Here is a 21,787-nt window from a genome sequence, read left to right as displayed (position 1 = left end):
TTAATATCAGACATTGTTTTGTTCTGAAGGTTTTGATGGCTATATGGTATATAAGAAAGAAGCTGGAAATTATCTTTAGAAATCAGTTTCTAAAGCCAAAGGATATGGCTGAATGATCACTGATAGACACTGCAGGCAGACATAGCTAAGGGCCATGGTGCATTTAATATTAGATCATTGATTCATTCAAAAAATTAAAGTAAAAGAAACCCTGTACCTGTGCACCTAGTTTTTACACATGTCATCTAAGACTGTATCTCCTTTGCTCCCTACACACCAGCGCATTGATGTTTTTTGAGAGGCAAAAATAACAAAGGAAGACAATATTTTATAGATTTTAAAAAGATGTAAATAAAACAAAACATATGGCTTCTCATGTCACGGGTCAATATAAAGTAAATCTCTAAAGACAAAAATAAAAGACTTGATCATTTATTTCCTCACTTTTTGATCTGATGGCAATTGAGCTATTGCGCATGTGCAACACGTCTACCGCTCACACGTGCACACAGGTACCTTTTCTGACAACGCAAAACAAATCCAAAGCATGCATTTATATTTGTTTCTATAGTTCGTTATATCTCCTAGTATGACCTTGTTAACTTTAGAGTAAGTTTAATGTTTGCCGAATATTTAAGAATATCGAGGCAGCCATTGAGCTAACTTTAGCTAGCATAAGTTCCGTAACCTTCAAGGTTACGTTAGCTAGCTGGTGCACATTTGATTAGCTAGCAAAACATACACGGTAGTTGATTTATTAGTGCATTTGTCACACTAACTTATTATCTTAGTAAACAGTTTGACTTATGTAGCTCATTTGCGTGCTTAATGTTTATGGAGTTGACAGCTGACACCATGAACCGCCCGTTTTCTCCAAACCCGGTGCGGCCTAACCTGCCTTTGAGGAAACCATCATCGAGCCCCGTGGCTCTCTCTGCCGCATCGCCTCCTTCGAGACTCACCACCATGCCTTCGTCCAGCGCTAATGGAGACAGTAAGTGGGGTCATTATTAAATAATTAGCAGACAGCATTCAAAGATCAATGCATGTAGATGAGATGTTGCCTGACCCGTCTGTCCATTGCTGTCGATGCGTCGACTTTGCCACCATGTTGGCTCAGGGAGAGGACAAGGGTTCATCCACAATTAAAGTGAATTAGAACTAGCTGTATCTACAGATGGCTTTCCAGCAGTTGGGGTTATAAATGCAAGAAATATATAATATATATATATATATTCAGGATACCTTGTATATTATTTAGCTAACCAACACAACTGTTTTCTTCTTATTAGTATTTACTTCAATACAAGTACTTAAAATTTTAAGTTAAAGGAATAAGTATGTCTTCTACAACTAAATTAAGATACAAAATACAATTACCCCACTAGGAAAATTCCACTTGGTCTATTTTAAATAGTATCGAATTTGATGTTGTAAGTACAGTGCTTGACTAAATATACTAAATTATTTACCACATTTACATTAGAACAATTACTCACAGCTAACAGTTATTATTATTATATGAATATGGCAATATTACTAGACACTAAAATATTTAATGCATCTTGTACTTTAACATGTTTTTTCCACTTTTTCTTTTTCAGGTCCTATACTTTCTTCTTACAACAGGGAGAAATTGCCAGTATGTGTACAAGTTGCAGTTCTTCATCATAAATTGGAGTTACCTGTTAAAGTCCTTTTTGAGTGCCTTTTTTCTGCATCCATAGATATTAGGGTCCACTCCACCTGCACTGACTGTGTACTTCTGCAATTATTGTGGACAGCAAGGTAATATTATAATTTGAAGAGAAATCTCAAGATCCTGTATTTCTTTAGACAACAGCCAGGCATGTGTATTTTTGACAATGAGATGTATGAAGCTATTTATTTGATAACAAATATTTTTTTAAATGTTCACATTCTAAGCTTATAGAAGGCAGTTTTGTCAGGTTTAAGCCAAGCATAAGAATTTTTGTTTAGATCATGTTTTTATCTCAACATGTTTTCTACTGTCTATTGTTTTGATATCTCGGTTTATTGCTCTTTCTGTGGTACACAGTATGCAACTCATTTTGGAGTTTTTGTGATGTTTTGGTGACACCTAATTTAATGATGTTAACAGGAAATTTCCGGTGCAAGCGCTGCAAGAAGGCACCTTACTGCTCTGTGGTATGTCAGACAGAAGATTGGAAGGCACACAGACACATGTGCAAGGGCGTTGATCCAGAACCTGTGAAGTAAGCCGGGTGAACCCTAAATGACAATAAATGTCTGTTGTTTCCATTTTACTGCAAACAAGCAAAAAGTTGAATTAGTATTTAATGCCCAAATAAATAAAATACTGTCACATTTTCTGTTCATCTAAAGAGAGAAACCTAAGAACAACACAACTCCCTCAGTGACCCTAGACACAGTCAGTTCATTTAAGGTAAGGGCAATGTGCTTTTAAAGCAGGTACCATTTTTTAGTTTCAGCACTACAGTTAGATGATTTGAAGTAACCTTGTGTAAAATGGAAGTAATCTTTATCATTGCTTTTCCCCTGTTTATTGAAGCATGGTGATAATTCCAGCTTACAGAGGGTCTATTTGAAGGACTTGCATATGACTAAAATGATTAAGGGAACAGACATCCAGGTACAACAGATACTTAATTTGTTATTTGTTATTTATATCAAGATATAAATACTGTTTTTAAATACCAAAACACAATATTTGTGTTGTAATTGCATGTCGGTTTCAGGCAACTGTTGTGGAGTTTTATAGTCCTGGCAGGTTTTTCCTCCTTCCTAAAAGCCCTGAGCTTCTGGAAGCCCTATTGAGCATCAGCACAGAACTTCAGAAAACTTACAGCCGCCCCACAATGACGACATATGTACCATTTGTAGGGGAGGTTTGCACAGTACAGTTCTCCTGCGATATGGTGAGAAAGCCTTCCTGGGCAGTTTGACAAATGTGCACATTGGCTTGGTCATTGACAGAGATACTGTGTTGTCACTATATCTTTTTTTCTACATAGAACTGGTATAGAGGTCTAGTGAAGACGTTAGCTGCTGACCAGAAGATGGCTAATATTCTTTACATTGACTTTGGCAATGAAGAGGATGTACCTTTAGAGAGAATCATGCCCCTCCCTGCTAATATCCAACCCTTCTGTCCTTGTGTGAGTGTCTATCACACCACTTTTTAACATCCAGTAAGGCAATCATTGGTATGAAATTCTTTTTTTTCATTAATAAGGATAATGCATAGACAGTCATTAAGGTAATAACATTCTATAGCACAGTGTGTCACTACATTTATGTTTGATACAATAGTACTTCTTCCTGTTACTTTCAGGCAATGGAGTGTCGTATTGCTGGAGTGGTGCCAGTGGGTGGTAACTGGTCAGGCGAGTGCTGTATTGCAGTGAGACAGATGTTGTCTTGCAAGACTGTTAGTGTCAGGCTGGTGAAAACACTAGAAAATCGCATCCATGCTGTGGATATCTTGCTCTCCATTGGTAGGTTATATCATGGTGGAACTGCAAAACATGATCTCCTGTTAAGTGATGTATGATATGTGTAATTTCTGACTAGTAATGTGCTAGTGAAAATTTTGGATTAACTCAATGTCAGTTATGCTGTCCTTTTTTCTTTTAGGAAAGCAATTGAGCACATTTCTCATTGAGAACAGTTATGCAGAAAAGATAACACCTGATGTAACACCGACTGAGCAGGATATAAGTAAGGATTCTCATATTTACGTGTCCACCTCATCTCAAATCAGAGAACAAATCAAGACTGACACGTCAAATAACACTGGGGAGACTCACTAGACAACACTATTTGTATCTATCGATGTATAAATGTGTAATAGAGACATACCTGGTCAAACCTATTACATAGATGTCAAACATTTACACATACAGGTGTTTGTGTTTGTCACATTTAGAGCAATACAAGCTGTCCCTGTTAGATTTCAGTTGTATCTTTGTGCTCTAAATCCAGAAACAGTGCTGTTTCTGAATGGCATTACTTTAAGCTTTCAAAGTTTAGCCTTTCAAATGTGAAGTTAAAGTAGAAAAAGTGAAAGAACAGAAATGGAACATAAATTTTGACTGCTGATGATTAGTGTTGTCATTTTTGTTAAAGGACTTGTTGATTTCAGATGCCATGGTGAGCGCATCCTTGGAAAACTTCAGACGTCTTTCCAGTGGAAAAGATGACAACACCTGGGCTCAACCTCCAGAGCCACTGACACAGTCTGTGGGTGACTCCTTATCTGTTGTGGTCACTCACTTACAGTCACCCAGTGAAATTATTGTGCAAAAGGTGGAGAATGCTGGTAAGTAACAGTTGTTCTAGTGCACTCATCTTAAACCTTGGGACCTTAGTATTTCACATGTCCAGGTTAAATATGTGTATGAGAAGAATTTTGTGCCCACATTTAAGGACTAATCCTGAGAGCTTTCTGTTGACAGGAGTGATTCAAGAGTTGCAGGTGAAGCTTAGGGAACACTGCTTTCAGGTCCCATCCCCGCAGAACTTCAGACCAGCACCCGGCACAGTTTGCTGTGCCCAGTTCTCAGGTATAACACATCTTATATTACCATTAAGAAGATAACAACCTTCAACATATTACAACATGTTGCAAAATAATTTGTAACTCATGTCTTCTGTTAGCAGTCTTGCTTTGTGAATGTAAGCACTGATGTTTGTTTCTTCCAGAGGACAAGCAGTGGTACAGGGCTAAAGTTTTGGCTTATTCATCTGAGAAGCAAGTTTGTGTTGGCTACATTGACTTTGGCAATTCTGAGGAGGTGGATTTAGGACACTTGCGACCTATCAGCACTTCACTGCTGGTCCTTCCTGTGCAGGCTTTGCGCTGTGGTCTAGCAGGTAGTGCATGCACTGTGCAGCATATTTTGAATGGTTAGAAAATGCTGACGGGGGCTGATGTGCTTTATAGAACATTAGTTAGTAGGGTAGAAGCTGGGGTAAAATTACTCGAATGTTTACCTTTACATTACAAGGTCACTTCACCTTTCCTTTTCCATCATTTAGCTCTCTCTCTCTCTTTATTGAGTATCTCTAATGCCCCAGAAAGTTTTTAAAGTGTTATATTTGAATGTGTGTTGCAAAATTGTTTAAATTCAAATGTAATTTTTCATCCGATATTCATGTCTTTCAGTCTTACACCCACTCGAACATCTGTCTTTGGGGTCCTTTTCAGGGGTACGACCTATTAGAGAGAGCTGGTCGGAGGACTGTCTGCTGGCCCTGCAGCGAAGAGTATCAAACAGAATACTGCGTATTGACATCCAGGGTGCTCATGAAGGCAAGGCCTTGGTGGCCATGATTGATGAAGCCAGTGATCCTCAAGCCAATGTAGCTGAGCTGCTGATCTTTGCCGGTTATGGTGCACCTGATTCTGTCACTATCAGTAGTGATCAGCAGGCTGACAAGACAGCTGCAGATCCACATGGTGAGGAGTGTCTGAAATTAACTATAAATTATATTTTGAAGATTTTTATAACTTATAACGTACTGAGTGTAACTAGGCTTGTATATGATTAATCTTAGGTGTTGAAACAAGCTCTTCAATGCCTACTCCAACCTGTGAACCTCTGGTGTGGTCGTGCACTGATCTTTCCTGTGATGGCCAGACAGTGGCACTGTTGGTCAGTGTTGTAGAGAACCCTGGGGAGTTTTACTGCCGCATTGACAATCCTGCAGGTATTTAGTTTCTTCTATAGAGTACCACAATTGTTGTTTTGACTGTTGCTCTAAACTATGTCACGTGTTCTGTATTGCTCTCATAAAACGATACCGTATATGATTATGTCAAGCTTATTTTAAGTTCCTATGTTTACATAAGACTTCAGAGTTCCTGTAATACTTTGTGTGTCTGTCAGATCATCAGCGGCTGATAGAGTTGGGGACTGAATTGAAGCAACATTCTGAAGCAGATGCAGCACCTTTTGAGCCCAAAGTGGGAGAACCCTGTTGTGCCATGTTTCCTGGTGAGGCTACTGTGATAGTTACGTCACACACTGTTGGCAACATACGTATACTTTATACATAGCTGGATACCAGTGGAATGAGGTGAAAACTACAGTATTAAAAAGAAAATAAAGTCCTAAAAAGATATTTAACTCATCTAGCAAATCCTGACTTTACATGGACATTTAGTCATTTGGCGGCCGTTATCCCCGGAAACTTACCGCAACAAGAACAACTGGCGGCTCAGGCTCTTGTCCAAGGAAAACACATGTTCTGGAGGAACCTGGGAACAACTGACCTAACAATCAGTGAACAACATGCTCTATCTCATGATCTGGAGTTGCCCCCAGGTTAGATGGTCCCCTTTTTGTCTTGTTGTTTTGAGGGGTTTAGTAATGGTCTGCTCTTTGCTCCACAGGTGATAATGAGTGGCGTCGGGCAATGGTAAAAGCTTTGTCTGAAGACTGGGTGTGTGTGAACTTTGTGGATTATGGTTTCACAATGAAAGTGGAAAAGAGCCACCTTAGATCCATTACACCCCGACTCTTGACTCTACCCTTCCAGGCAATTCGCTGCTTCCTCACAGGTAGTGTTTTTTGACAGAAGTATTACTAGAAGTATATATGAAGTATTAAATATAATATAGAAAACTTCATTTTCTTTATTTTGGGATATAGTCTGTCCTTTAAATATGACTGATTTTAAAATACAGTACTTTGTAGAGATCAGAAAGGTCCTGTGGAATTTAAAGACAGAATAGGGCATTTTTAACATGATTGTGATGACCATACTAAAAGCATTTCATTTGTATGGATTCAGGTGTGGAGCCCCTGGGTTCAGAGTGGAGCAGTGAAGCTCTGCTGTGGTTTCAGACTCTGGTGGATGGTGAGCAGCTCTCTGCCCGTGTCCTTTCTGTCACTACACAGGGCTATGGTGTGGAGCTCACGTGCAGAGGGCAGAATGTGGCAGCTGCGTTACTTTCTGAGCATTTAGCCAAAGTTCCCGGCCAGATTCCCAAAGAGACCGAGGGCTCCACAGAAAAATCCCAAGCGGGTTCGAACAACAATGAGCCCAACCAAATACTTGAGCAAACTTCCAACCAGACAGGAGCCTGTTCCAAAGAGATGTCGACTGAAAGGCTGTCTGCAGCAGCATCAGAAGGTCAGCTGGAGTGTAGATATCCTCAAGATGAAATGTGATGGTTGGTGATTTTAAAAAGCTGTGCTCTTGTTTCAGTCCCATCTTTTCCAGTGGACTGGAAGACCGTGGAGCTCCCTCTCAACGAGACATTTCAGCCATATTTTGCTGCTGTCTCTAGTCCTTCCCTCTTCTACGTGCTGGGTCCCAGCCAGGGTCAGAATATTCTTTTTATGCACCTCTCTCTCATAATGAGATTATGCAAATTGTTGCTGTTGTAATAGCTGTATAGTGTTTTTGTGCAGTGGACCAGCAGAAGCTTCAGGAGGAGATGATAGATGTCACTGCGTACTGCAACAACAACCAGGCTTCTTTATCCTCTACAATACTGAGCAGACCTGCTCCTGGGGCAGCATGTTGTGCACAGTTCTCGGGTGAGAAACCCTTTCATAGATGAGATGCATTGTAATCTATTGTAATGTTATTACAATGCAAGAAAAAGTGAGGTGCTTTCCTAAACTGTAGCAGACACTGGTATACAGTGCAGTTCTCTAGACCACAAATGACCACGTCAGCAAATATAATCCTATCCTAAATATAATCCACATCCAGCATAATATTTGAAACATAACTAATCACTGTAATAAACCCAACTTTGAATCTAGCATATCTGACAGTATTCATGTTAAAATATGATGCCTTATTTACACTGGCATTATCATTCCTCCACATTTTTTTACTGATTACAGGAAATAAACCCCATGCGAACAGAATATGTGATCCCTCATTGAGCCTGCCTACACAGATGCACAGAGTCTGTCGCTATCAATCTCCTGTCTCATTATCTCGTTGGGTTTTTGTCTTTGCTTACTGTTCTTGAGACCCCACCTGCAGCTGGCCCTGTAGATGTAAACTGGTAATTTGGTGTCTGCTACTAGATGTAATTACACAGCGTGCTCACAGACGAGTATAAGAATGCTTCTTCTTTAAACACAGCATACAGCTCAGCTAACAACAGGGTCTGTTTTAACGGAGTTTTCAGTGTCTGTCTATAGATTTTCTGCTGGTAAAAGCTGAGCTGCGAGTATCATCTTTGAAAGGATGCATTCCAAACATTTGGATCAGTTGGTAGTGATTATTGACGTCTTCAAGAATTTTAATTGCCTGAAACTGTGTGAAGTCGTGTAAATGCGCAATGATGTTTTGTTTTGTTTTGTTTACTTTTGTTTCTGTCCTATAATAACAATGTTATTTTTAAAAACAAAAACATCATCTGGAGGTTGTGCTACGAAGATGAAACAATATTCCTCTCAAAATCAATTTCTAAGCCTCCTTACCTGTCAGTGCTCATTTGCCTTTTTTTTTTTTTTTCTCTTTACCCAGCTGACAACAAATGGTACCGTGCAGTTGTCCTTGAAACTGGTGAGAGTGAGATGAGTGTCATCTACGCAGATTATGGCAATACTGAAAAGGTGCCACTCTCACGAATCTTGCCCATCCCTTCGCACCTGCTGCAGCTGCCTTTTCAGATCACTCGCTGCACCCTCGCTGGTAATGCGAACAGGGTTATCACTGTTTTGTTTTTCTGAAATTAACTTTGCACTGAACTACAAGTGTCTTTTGTGATTGTTCTGGGCTGCAGCACTTCACTACCTCCTCCACACCTCCCCTCCGTTTGTAGGTAAAGATCACTTTCCTGCAGAGTGGCCAGATGAAGTGCAGCAGCTGTTTCACACCATCCTTTTGAATGGTGTCCTTGCCACTGTTGATTCCTTCGATGGCTCTGCTAATGTACTTTCACTCACTGTTCCTACTGAGAGGGGCGGCGGGCATCTCACTGCCATGGTCTTGGATGCACTACAGGCCCAAACCAAGACTCATTCATGCGCTGACACCACACAGAGATACGACCAAACGGACAGCTGCACACCCTCCACCAGTCCTACAGCTGTAGCGGATTGCCCTCAGCCCACCTCAATGCCTGAAATCCAACAGAGGCAGGAAAATAAAACTGCTAACACTGGTCTAACCATGATCCCAGAGCCAGCACCCCAGCCTCTGGAGCAGGATAAAAAGACTTGTGCAGTGTCAGTCGATGGTTGGTTCAACTTCTGTCATGTCTGTGCACTTTTTAAAAAGACTTTGTCTTAAATAATAATATATATATATATGTGTGTGTCTGTGTGTATATAATACAAAACATGTTTTAGGTCATTTCTAAGACTATCACAGGTTCTGGTTAGAATCTAATAGGTAGCAAACACTGATTATTAATTTAAACTAGTATTTTATAGATGAAATGATTAATCAAATCTATGACTTTAGCATTCACTCAGTTCCCTGTTTAAATCTCAGATCCTCAGACTTCCAGCTGCTGCTGTCAGAGCCTGAAGACTGAGGTAAGGGCTGATTTCACAATTTCTGGAAAGCAGATTTGAACAGATGTTAATTTATTCTGCTAGAACATTGATTTAGTGTCTATATCTAGAGAATAGGAATAGTCATTGGACAACATCTGTAACTTTTTCCCTTTTGCTTTTTACAGATTCAGCACCTGGAACAGTTGATGCAGCTGCAGCTTTCTCTCATCAAGCAGTTAGTGGGACAGACAAAATAAGATTTATGAAGGGTACACCTTATAGTCTTGTTTGCCAACATTTTTCCCACACTAAGTTTCTCTGAAAATACAAATGAAGCTTCCGTAAGCTGCTGCCCAACTTTTTATTTTACAAGTTGCTGTCATTGTCTATTTTTCTGTTCTCTGCACAGCTTTTATGTTCTCATTTAGTCAGTTTCAATATCTCTTAAGGACTTCTATAAAAATGCTGAATGCACTTATTGGTTTGTTAATTTGGAAAAATAATCACTAAAAAGACTTGTTCATCCTAAGAGTGCATCTGTCTCCTATTTCACATACTCTGCTGCCCTCGGTTTTGTTTAGTCCTTATCATCTGTTCAGGTGGGATATCCATCATGAATAATTTGTGTTTGACGTTTGGTTCTGTTTTTACATAATGTTTTGTGGAAAAAAACAAGAACATTATAACAGTGTCACTGTTTTCTGCAGCTTTTCTTTGACTTTTCACAGAGTAACCAAAAGTGAACAGTTACAACTGTGTCCTTCTCGTTTAATGTGTATTTAATGGTGTGAACTGGGGTCTTCTGAGGGGGAAGGATCTTAGGAGACCATCAGTGGGATAAGTTTATACGGCATTTTAGTCCCTCTCTGTCTATACTTGCCTTTCGTGGCATGAGGGGAGGCCACCGGCGCAGGTACACCAGAGGTGGGCATGGCGAGTAGGTGGGGTCGCTGCCCTTGTTCCGTCTGCTGCGGGAAGCCCCTCAGCCAGAGCAGTGCGGAACCGAAAGCTGGGTGGAGGCACCGAGAGGAGCTACACCTAAAAACGGACGGATATTAAACATCACATGGTAAGAAAACCTTTAGTCGGTCGTCGGGTGAAGGCTGGAGCGCGTTATTTTGCGCGTTAATGGCGAGTGGAGCGTCTGGAGGCGCAAGACGCACTTTACTCATGTTTTTAACCAAGTTTGGGATTTGAAACAAACTTTTACACCACAGGAACGAGCAACATGTGAGATGCAGTGAAATCAGTTTAACTCATTAAATGGAGGACGATCATATCGACCTGTGTGTCGTGTTGGAAAAGGGCACAATTAAAATAATTTGGTTGAGCATGCGTGTTGACATTAATCGGTTCGTGTGTGATACGAGTCTCCACAGGTAATCGACCAACTGCAGCTGACTTAAAAGTTACTAAAAGCATTTCTTGAATTCCTTTAGTAGCTATTTAAGTGCGCTGACAAGCCTCAATTTGTTTAAATCACTGCTGCTGCTGCATGTCGGGGTCACGACCTTTGGTCCCATCTTAACACTCCCTTGCTCCTTGACACATTTAAAAGTGACCAGATGCTGAAAAAGCAACAAGCTGAAAGAAATACGTTTAAAATGGCAAATAATTATATTTATTCTGGTAGCTGCTGGTTTCTGTTATAAGAGGCTGTTTGTGTGGAAAAGTCTTATGTTTATTACAATTCTTTTTAGTTAAAGGTAGTTGTTATGTTTAATCAGGCTCTTGTCACCTTGTGGGGGAAAAGTTTCCACATTTGTCCTTGTGTTGTTTGAAAAGTGATTATTTCAGATGAGTCACTGGAAAACAATTTAAACTCCTGCCATGCTTCTCAAAGTCACACACCCCCAACTACAGGTTAGAGGTTTTTGTATGAAGCTGATCCAAATGCCAGCGCTCCTGTTCTAATTATAGATTACAGTGTGGAGATACTTTCCAACCTGGCATCCAATTTAAAAGACAGAAGGCTTCGGCCTCCATTTTAAACTTGTTATAGTTTGAGGTTTTCTTTTTGCTCTTGCTCCAGTAGCTGAGGACTGATATCAGGTTAACCACTTCACACAAGTCAGAAGTGAACCAACATTTTAGATTATAAAATGCCCTTACTAACTTTAGATTGTTATCATTAGTTACTTTTTTGAGTCAATATGAGAAAATACTGCTGAAAGATGATCCATAGTTTAGCTGGAGCCAAACTTCCACTGCGGAGAGAGCAGAGAGGTGATTACCGGCACATCTAGGGATCCAAAAGAATGCTTGTGAAGAGGCAGCCAATTTTGAGACAGGTGTGTGTGTTTTTATGTATAGGCATGCATGACTGCTTACATCTCCAAGTGTGTGTGTGTGTGTGTGTGTGTGTGTGTATAGTGCACACACTCAAAGCGGTTGCATCCTGCACACAATTCTACCTCTGTCTCAGAAATACACACAGTGTGACCTATAGAAAGGGTTTCTCTGGCGTGTCCGTCCTCTTTTATGCCACCCAAACACACACTTCAGAGACGGGCAGGATATTATGGCCACGCTTATCTGCAGCCAGAAGTAATCAAACCTTATCTGCAGCCCTCAACTCATGTACCCAAACAATGAACGTACTGAGTGAACACAGATGACGCATGGTATTAATGTTAAATTAAGAAAAGATCTTTGGGGTTGTAGTCAATAATAGAGCTGCAACTAATGGGCAGATCCTCAAAATAAATCCCAGCAGACTTTCTGCTTTCTTAAAATGTGTTAGTGGGTCATAGCTCAAGTGTTATGGCAACCTCAATGAAAGATAGATACAGCCTTCATTGCATACTTGTGGATTTAACGCATTCCTGTTAAATACATGCTTACTTAGGATTCCTCAGCATCAAAGACAGATGGCATCTGGATGTTGGTTTGAGAGTTTCAGTCAGTGCTTATTGTAAACTTTGAGGCCCAGACAAAATAAAGACCGATCCTTCACGTCAGTGTGTGTGTCTGTGTGTGAACCGCTTTTTGTCTAATGAAGTATGTTTGGGTGCACACCAGCATGCTGAGGTGATGGGGGCTTCGCGTTACACTGACCCACACATTAACAAATGCAATTTCTTTTAAAGGTAAAAGACTTTATCTTCACTTAGCTGAAAAAACACGGTGTGTATTCAGGTACTGCACACGCTCGACTTATTCAAGAGGAAAAGGTGACACACACATAACATACAAATGAGTCTCTTAGACACGAAATACACTTCACTCTATCTTTGTTGATCATTCCAGGTGTCCCGACATGCACAGTGGTATCCAGCTCTCCCTCCTCTCAGCATTGCTGTTTCTTCAAGGTCGGTTGATTTTATTACTGTTTTGCATTCAGTTTCATTTGAGTGCCTCCTGTGCTTCTGTGGTATTCAGTGTCTTTGGATAAAGGTCACTTCTAAACACTGTTTTTGAACATTTTTCTAACCTGCCTACATCCTTATAAAAGGTTGATCCTTAATTTTATTTTTTTGAAAGGTACAGAACAGAGTTACTATATAATATTTATAGATGTTTACATGTTAATGTTAAATATGATTTTAATAATTTAGCTTAACATAAAGATTGTTAATGGCCAGCTTGTTTATGCAGAACAGCATAAAAAAAATACCACTATAGCCTCTTGGGTCATTTCCTGCCTCCTGCTTGTTTCCAGGAAAGTCAATTTCTGCCTCTCTTTTCAAGTGTATTGTCAATTCCCTCGAACATGCGTGTGTTGGCATTTGCCTGAGGGGAGAGGCAATATAATCTTTGAGTTCTTTTCTAAAATGACAGCTTTAGCACCGTCTGAACTATTTATTACTGGCCTTTTTAAGACTTTGAACTTGAGCAAACCAGACTGTTTCCCCGCGTCAGGGTGCCCCTCTTTCCTCCTGTGCTGACAACACAGATAACACGTTGCAGTGCTTCACCAGCTAGATATACATGTAATTTTTGTTTCTCCCATGGTGGGATTAATGCCAACTACATATCAACTCCTGAGCCTAAGAATTCTTGTTCTTTATCTTACTGCAGATTTTCCTGCCGTGTTTTCATTCACAGACATCAAAGATACAAAGTCAGGCTGCACAGGCTGAACAGACTTTTTGTTCGGTACAGCGGGGCCCCACTGAGCACCTCTCCAAGCCCTAAACTTTCACTGTCAGGGCGACTTTAGACTGAGAATGACGTTGGAATTAGGGGCAGATGAAAGGGTAAGGATTGTGAAAAGGTCGCAGAGCAGGCCACTGCCTTGCAGGTGGTACTTTTCTTTAATGGTCAGGGTCGTCTTGGTTTTTAAATTTTAACATTTCCGGACCTCGTGCAGCTTTCCTCCTCTTTTCCTCCTATAAATTCCTGATGGGAGACTTAATGCAAAGTCAAGGAATGTCGTGACCATTTAAAGAGGAATGTAAAGTAATTGACGCTTCTTTGACTGAAGTAAAATTATTAATCAATGGATAGTGTCATTACTATCATTTGGGTTACAGATTAAATGGGTAACATTTGGACTCCACCCCCAAATATACTGTAATCCTACAAGTGATATTTTATTCTCCTCAAACGTCACTGAAATGTGAGAGAACATAATTGGCCAAGGTGGAGCGACTCGGCGGCAGCAGTAAATCATCTGATGCAGATGTGCCGTTTCATCTGCTGAACCTTTCTTTGATGTTTCTCTCCTTCTTTCTCTTTTTACTCTCTGAAGTCGCCTGTTTTCGAGGTACTTAGCAGGTGCTAAATCAAGGTTGTCAGGGATGAGCCGACTATCCTGTGTGTATCCTGACCAGAGTTCATTGTGGAGACACATGTTTGCAAAATCACTCGGGCGCCGTCTCTGAGCTGGACAAATGCCTCTGTGACCCATTGGGGTTACCAGGGACAACAAGGCATGTTCACATGGGTTTCTAGCAGGAAATCACGTGTTTCTCTCCCCTACTCCTCTTGGCTGTATGTGTGCCTGAATGGAGCGAAGTCCTTTCAGTGAATAGAGCGAAAGAATGGGTTTCTTCAGTTGTCGGCTCACATTAGCTTTAAATACTCAATTATCCATCGCAGAAGAGTCGGTGAATGGCACTGGCTTCAGGCACAACATTATCCACAGCTCTATTAAAGTTACTGGATGTCATGAAATAGAAACAGTATCTTTAGTGAAACACAGTGCAGGGTTTGTAAAGTAACTTACATATAGCTTAATTATTTTGTGTGTGTACTTTGATGGATAGGATTACTGTATCTAAATGTTTTAATACTGAGAACGTGTGCGTGAACAATGACAGACCTTCATGTTATTTGTCCTTTGTAGTGCAGCAGGGTACCTCCGTGCAGGAGATCCAGGCCAGCCATGAGAGCATTATGAAGATCAACTCAGCGGGAGAACGTGAGCACTGCACCAAAACCACATTCAGCATTAAGAAATGATTCACTGGTCTCTTGAATCACCAAGTAAATAACACATAGTTCAGACAAAGACGGCTACAGGAGTATAAGTACCACTTGTAGCTACATGTTTATAGTGTCAGTCAATAAATAATAAATGATTTGTGATGGGGAGTCGCATTAGTGATGTGTCTGTTTGATGGTGGCTTTCACATAAACAGAGTAACTGACAGACAGACAGGCGGCACACTCTCCCTGTCCCCAAAGGCCCTCTTTGGTGATTAGCCACACATTCTAACATGACAGCAACACCACAGATTATTTATACTGTGTGCAAGTAGAAGCATGCACGGGAGAGAGGGGGCGTGAAAGACTTTTTACTTGGTAATGGTTTTGTGAGTGTGCTCCTGGGAAAAGATAATTGAGTACCGGCATGCCAAACTGCTTTTCTCCTGTTATATCAAGGTATTATTTTTTGTCTCCAGCTGCTTCTTTGATAACTAACCAGGATAATCCCATAATGCTCGCATCCAGCCACAGGCGCCCTTTGCCAGGAATGCAGCGAAAACTATTCATGTTTTTTTGCCAGTGTTTTTATTTACATATTCAGCGTGTTTAACTTTTTATTCTCTATTCTGTGTGTGTGTTTCATGGGAAGTGATGCGGTGCTCAGCAACCATGGACATCCTCTTCCTCATGGATGGTTCTTACAGCGTTGGGAAGGGCACTTTTGAGAGGTCCAAACATTATGCGATCAAGCTGTGTCAAGCTCTAGATATAGGATCAGACAAGGTTCGTCTTCTTTCTGCTCTCGTATCTCTTTCCCTTGTTCTTTCATGTCAGTCAGTGCTCAGTAATTCTGTGCTGTTCCAGGTGCGGGTTGGCTTCATTCAGTTTGGTTCCTCGCCTCGGCTGGAGTTTGCCCTGGACTCATTCACCACCAGACAAGAGCTCAAGAAGCGCATCAAGAGTATTTCCTACAGGTGTGCCTCTCTGTTCTCTTTGCATCTTAGTCAAATATCGTTTGAGGATTCAAAAGAGTAATAGGTCGAAACATCCAGTGACTTCAGAAGATGTTCTGACTAAAACGATAAAAATGCTATTTACATCAGTGTACGTCTCTTTCTGTTTGTAGTTTTTTTGTTTATCCATGCATGTTACTAAGAAAGTCTGCTACAGATGTGTTGGGACAAAATAATTGAGAGTTCAATATGAGCATTCAGCAGTATCTAATAATATGTTGTCTATATAAACAGGTCATCAGTAGAGGTGTAGTCCATTTGATAGGGTTAAATACTTAGGACAGGATTTAGTTAAAGGAAAACAAATTAATTTCAGATTAGAGACACACCACAGGTGGTCACTGGATACTGGATAAGTGCATAAGCCGAGGAAGAGTGTGTGTGTGTGTGTGTGTGTGTGTGTCTCGTCTTGACTATTAGGAATATCAGTATGACTTGCCACCTGGTTTGAAACAGCTTCCCATGTTTTGAACTTATTAACTGTCACATTACCTCAAATCACACCCAAGAGTTCAGATGTAGCAGTGTACTGTAGGTGTTTATTAATGCAATAATGGTAACGCATCGTTTCTAATTATTTTCTACTAAAGATAATTCATTCCACTACTCTGCTTTTGTGATATACATGCCTCCTTATAGATAACCAGGGTTGAAAGTAAATAAAATGCACGTAGTTTACATATGAGTCCAGATGGGTCCAAGTGGATGTTTGTGCCAGATGTAATTAAATTCCCTCCCTGACCTTGACCTTTGACCCTCCAAATCATACTTGTTCATCCTTCAACTGTTGAAATAGTTGCCAAATTAGGAAAACAGAGTGCCTCCGGCCAAAGCTGTCACCAGTGCAGTTGAAAAAAATACTGTTCCTTAACATCACATGAATTTTAGTTGTTAAAAGTTAGTGACTTTTAAGAAAACACATAGTCTCACCATTGTAACAGCAAACCCGAAATGGGATAACACGAGTAAATAACAGCTGCAAAGGCTTATCATCAAATAATCATTGAAGATCTGCCTTCATCCATCACTGTTGTTTGTCTTTGCCTGCTACACAAATCAGTTTTCAAATCAGTGTCTAAGATACAACTTGTCCAAGTTGTGAGCACACAGTGTGTTATTCTGTGTGTATTGTTGAGCACAAAGGAGAAAATCTCCATTTCCTACTGCACTTGTATGTATGCTAAGAAACTAATACCTCGTGTTGACGTAAATCTATGCAAAGGAGCTAAGATTATTAAATTATGCCCGGAGGCCTTTGTGTTGCTTCTGAATTGTCTTGTGGGTGAAGAAAGATCTAAATGGCACCTACACACATCACTGCCATCACGTCTTTGTTTCTATTCTCAGGTTTTTCCGCATGTGAAATGCAAATATACTTCTCACTGTCCAGCGGGCACACTAATAGGTTCCCGCTCACATTTATGTGTTTTTAAAAAAAATATATGTAATAGGTTTTAAATTGGCTTTTTGAGCCCTGCGGTGATGGAACATATCCAACAATTTATTCATCCATTTTCAGTCCAAGAGCTAAAAGAGGAAGCCAACTAAAATGGATCTGTGGTTTACGTTGGCCGTGATTTACAGTAGAAGTCTGACTCTGCTGGCTTCTGTACCACAGTACATATTCTTTAATTTTTGTAATTGCGCTGTCAGTATTGTTCTAACAGTAACATAAAACTCTGTTGTCCCAGGGGAGGCAGTACCCAGACAGGCCTGGCTCTGAAGTACATCCTGAGGAAGGGTTTCCCAGGCGGACGCAATTCTTCCGCTGTGGCTCAGATTGTCATCCTCCTATCAGACGGGAAGTCTCAGGGCAACGCAGTGCAGGCGGCGGCACAGCTCAAAGCGACAGGCATAGTCTTGTTTGCTGTGGGCCTCCGCTACCCCAGGTATGTTTGTAGTTGGAGAATAAACACACTGACTAACCCATTCTTATTGCTGGCAGGACAATTTTAATTCAAATTAAAGAGAGATGGAGTAGTCAGAGTAAACAACAAGTTGTTTTCTCACTGCTCCTCAGGTGGGAGGAGCTCCATGCTTTGGCCAGCGAGCCAGTGGAGAGCCATGTCTTCCTTGCTGAGCAGTTCAGCGATGCTGTCAATGGCCTGTACACCACACTGACCACCTTCTCTGTTTGTAATGCCACACCTACAGGTGGGGAAATCACAACGCTCAGCATGGAAAATATCCATCTGCGTGTTCCTGCATAGATACTGTTGGTCTGAAATCAAGTATAGGTTTTTTCACTTTGTTTCTCCCTCTCTCTTTTTCGTTCCTGTCCCTAATCCCACTGCTGTCTTGTTCAGGCTGTCAGGTGGAGTCATTCCCCTGTGAGAGGAAAACACTGGAGACAGTAAAAGAGCTGCAAGGGAATTTCATGTGTTGGAAAGGCGCCAAGGGGTATTCCCCATACACGTCCCTCTGCCCCTTCTACAGGTAAGTGTACTGTACATGAAGGCACAGATACAAATATTCTTATTGTCTTTCTCACATACAAAATATAAGAGTACAGTCATTTTGAGAAGGTACATAATACCAATATATGATGATACCAATATCTAATTTGGTGCTGCAGTCGGCTGTTGTAGTATACATCAGGAATGATGGTCCCACGACAGCATGTGGGAGGTGTTACGATACAGCAGAAAATCTGTATGAGTAACAATTTTCTCTTGTTGCTCAATGAGCCATAAGACTGTGGTAGAACAGGGAACCTCCCATGTGTTAATGTGTTTTGTCTATGTGAGTGTGTTAATAAAAACAAGGAGTTGCAATTCTGTCAGAAACACCTCGGGCAAATTAAAATGGCCTTTGATAAAATTAATTTCACGGAACATTGCAACTTTACCACGGTTAAATGGCCCGAGGCAAATAGAGCTCACAGTGAGGACCATCGCAACTTATAATTTGATCGTCCGAATGTTCCTTATTTCTCAGGAGTATTTTAAACTTCATTGAATCCTTTGCTTAGAAGTCAACATTATAATTCAGCATTTTAAAGTACAGCACAAGGTTGGACAGATGAATAGTAAATGTAAATATGAACGGCTTTTCATGTGATTCACTGGAAAGAAAAAAGAAAAACAAAGATTATTCATTGCTAAATATGCATATTCTATACTTTTCGAACTGGCAACGTGTGTGAACATTGTCTTGGGGCAATTTTATGTGCACAGGTACAGCAAGGCGTACAAGAGACATCAGTCTGTCTGCCATCGGACCGTCTGTCCAGGTAATAACACGCCATTTGCCTTTGACCCCTGCATCCTTTTTAGATGGTGTGTATGCAGCTCACGTCCTGCCTTTCTTTTTCCATTCCCTGTAGATCCCTGTGACTCTCAGCCATGTCTGAATGGTGGTACATGTGTATCAGACGGTCCAGAGGGCTACCACTGTTTGTGTCCACCCGGCTATGGAGGAGACCCCCACTGTGGTTTGTTTACTCTCTGTATCCTGACATTACACTCCTTTTAATGCAGAGATCAAATTAACCAAACCCATCATCCTTCCACAGCTCCTGCATTATCACTGGACTGCTCTGTGGACTTGCTCTTCCTTCTGGAGGGCTCTGCAACTACTACTTTGGAGGGTTTCCTGCGCCTTAAATCCTTCCTAAAGCGCTTTTTGCAGACAGTGATTGGGTCTGACAGCCCCAGTAAAGTTGGCCTGGCAGTGTTTGGTGGAGAGACTCGAGTGGAAGCCCCAGTTGCCAAGTTCAAAGGGGACCTGAGGGCTCTGCTGAAGGCCGTAGATGCACTTCAGCTGATAGGTGGCGAGACCCGGACTGGCCAGGCTCTTCGCCATGTCACACGCCATGGCTTTGTGAGTGCACCAGTGTTTGCTGATGTCACAGATGACCTGCCCCGCGTGGTGGTGGCGCTAACCGCCACTTCTGCTGTTGATGAGGTGGTGGAGCCTTCAAAATATGCACGGGACAGAGAGATCTTTCTTATAGCGATGGGACCAGACCACCTAAAGGGACAGTTGAATAATATCACAGGAAATCCCCAGAGGACTCTCACCTACACATCGCCGGATAAGTTAAGTGCCCAAATCCCACAGCTTAAGGCCAAGATCTGCAGTGTGGATACACAAGGTACCTGATGAGCAGAAGAGCACTATGCATATACTGAATAATCTACCAATATCTTTTCTGGCTCACACACACACACACACCCAGATCCATTTTCAATTCATGTTTTGATTCATGAGGTGGTCCCGTAGTAGTGATTCATGTTTTGTTTCAACTCCTAAATATTAACCCTCTGTTTCCAGGTTGTCTGGGCCAAGCGGGCGACTTGGTGATTGCCCTGGATACCTCGGGTGGCGTCGGCCGCAGCAACGTTGCCACCCTTCGGGAATTTGTTCGCGGCCTCACAGTCAAATTTGACATCAACCGTGACTTAGTTCAACTGGCACTTGTGGCCTACGCTCGGAGAGCCACCACCGTCTTCCACCTAGACACCTATGACACTGGTTCTGCCATTTTCAAGGCAGTAGGTGAGGCCGACTACATAGGTGGGGTGGCCTCGACGGGTGCAGCTTTACTTCACATCCATTCCAACGTCCTGACAGTGGCTAAAGGTGCACGACCTGGAGTCAACAAGGCTGTGGTGGTGGTGACCGATGGCTCAGGTGGGGATGATGCTGTCGTACCGGCTCAGAAGATGAGAGACAACGGAGTTTCTCTGTTTGTGATTGGCGTTGGAGATGTGCAGAGAGAGAAGCTGCTTCAGATTGCGGGCTCAGAGGAGCACATAATCTCTGTGCCGTCCTATGAGGATCTCAAGTACTCTGAGGATGTGCTCGTGCAGATACTGTGTTCAGGTGAGAATACAGGGAAGATAGATTAAACAAACTGCAGACTTACACAGAATAAGCTTTGCATTGTGTTAATTTGCTGCTTTACTATTGTTTTCATCAGAGATAAAGAAGCCGGTGAACCTGTGCAAGCCCAATCCTTGTATGAATGATGGGATCTGCATCCTGTCCAGAGGAAGCTTCCGTTGTCAGTGCGAAGGCTATGAAGGACCACACTGTGAAACAAGTCAGTGGCATTAATTATGGTCTTCTTTCCTGCTTTGTTTTCTTTAAAAAAAAAAAAAAAAAGAAAATCTGAACCTGATTGAATAAAATGCAATCATACTGTGGACAGGATTGAACTGGAAGCTGCAGCAGTTGCATTATTAGCATCTTTAGAAACTAAAACTCGTTCTGTGTTTTTTTTTTTTTTTTTGTAGAGAGCAGCAGGCCTTCCAGAGGCGATCTTCCAAGGTCTTCTGCACTGAGGAAAAAGAGGAGACAGAAGAAGAGCCACCAGGAGCTCCTGCATCACTACAAACTACACCGTAGGAGAAATGCTGCCTGATACACTGTACATACATGAACACGCATATTATACATGGAAACAAATCATCGATGGACACTTTACACCCAGAGATGTTTGCAGGTACACACTGGAGTAAAGGGAAAACTAGCATTACTGTTACTGTCGTCTTGTTATTGTTTCACAACTTAAACTTGCACTCGAACTTCAACAAGTGTCTTGAAACTGTACTTACATGGTTTTCTAGTTTGATGTTCTTGTTAAATGTGTCTGTTGTGTGCTTACTATTTAAGAGGCATTAGTTTCAACATGGTTCTTTTGTCTTTGTCAAATATGTTAACTTTTATATTATAATATATATATATCTGCCATCATTTGATTATTTAACTTTTTTCCTCCCTACAACAAGACAAATACATTTCTGTATGTAAATATTGCGATTCACACACATTCTCTTGCCAAATGAATCCTCCTTTATGAATCGTTTACTCTAATTATGCTTTATATGTTGGATGATACAGGTTTCCTGTGCATTGTACTACTGTACATGTAGAACACACAACCTTTAGGGTTTAAAAGACGGACATCAAGTCAGT

The 21,787-nt window shown here is 41.2% G+C and overlaps 2 protein-coding genes across 5 annotated transcripts; both read left to right on the top strand.

The window, feature by feature from the left end:
* The first annotated feature begins 479 nt into the window (after positions 1–479).
* On the top strand, positions 480–10,040 carry tdrd1 (tudor domain containing 1). 4 transcript variants are annotated; one of them, XM_026350803.1, is made up of 25 exons: positions 480–512; positions 841–994; positions 1,605–1,642; positions 1,728–1,788; positions 2,123–2,237; positions 2,368–2,428; positions 2,555–2,635; positions 2,742–2,921; positions 3,018–3,161; positions 3,338–3,500; positions 3,640–3,723; positions 4,148–4,324; positions 4,461–4,568; positions 4,708–4,878; positions 5,171–5,464; positions 5,563–5,715; positions 5,895–6,002; positions 6,401–6,568; positions 6,802–7,143; positions 7,219–7,335; positions 7,425–7,553; positions 8,503–8,670; positions 8,801–9,217; positions 9,475–9,518; positions 9,665–10,040. In XM_026350803.1, the coding sequence occupies exons 2-25, from the start codon at positions 856–858 to the stop codon at positions 9,734–9,736; spliced, it is 3,534 nt and encodes a 1,177-aa protein (XP_026206588.1). In that variant the 5' UTR covers positions 480–512; positions 841–855; the 3' UTR covers positions 9,737–10,040. The 4 variants fall into 4 exon arrangements, with proteins under 4 accessions (XP_026206588.1, XP_026206589.1, XP_026206590.1 ...); XM_026350804.1 differs by having other exon boundaries at positions 491–512; positions 848–994; XM_026350805.1 differs by lacking the exon at positions 480–512 and having other exon boundaries at positions 609–994; positions 5,213–5,464.
* Positions 10,041–10,466: 426 nt separating this feature from the next.
* On the top strand, positions 10,467–21,687 carry vwa2 (von Willebrand factor A domain containing 2). The gene is made up of 14 exons (XM_026351272.1): positions 10,467–10,548; positions 12,729–12,790; positions 14,770–14,844; positions 15,502–15,635; positions 15,717–15,826; positions 17,557–17,754; positions 17,886–18,019; positions 18,172–18,301; positions 19,042–19,097; positions 19,191–19,298; positions 19,380–19,961; positions 20,141–20,692; positions 20,790–20,912; positions 21,106–21,687. Exons 2-14 carry the CDS (start codon positions 12,739–12,741, stop codon positions 21,231–21,233), a joined length of 2,382 nt encoding a protein of 793 aa, XP_026207057.1. The 5' UTR covers positions 10,467–10,548; positions 12,729–12,738; the 3' UTR covers positions 21,234–21,687.
* The last annotated feature ends 100 nt before the right edge of the window (positions 21,688–21,787 follow it).

This window comes from Anabas testudineus, chromosome 19, assembly GCF_900324465.2.
Source record: "Anabas testudineus chromosome 19, fAnaTes1.2, whole genome shotgun sequence".
In the NCBI taxonomy this organism is placed as follows: domain Eukaryota; kingdom Metazoa; phylum Chordata; class Actinopteri; order Anabantiformes; family Anabantidae; genus Anabas; species Anabas testudineus.
This window is presented reverse-complemented; position numbering and strand designations above follow the sequence as displayed.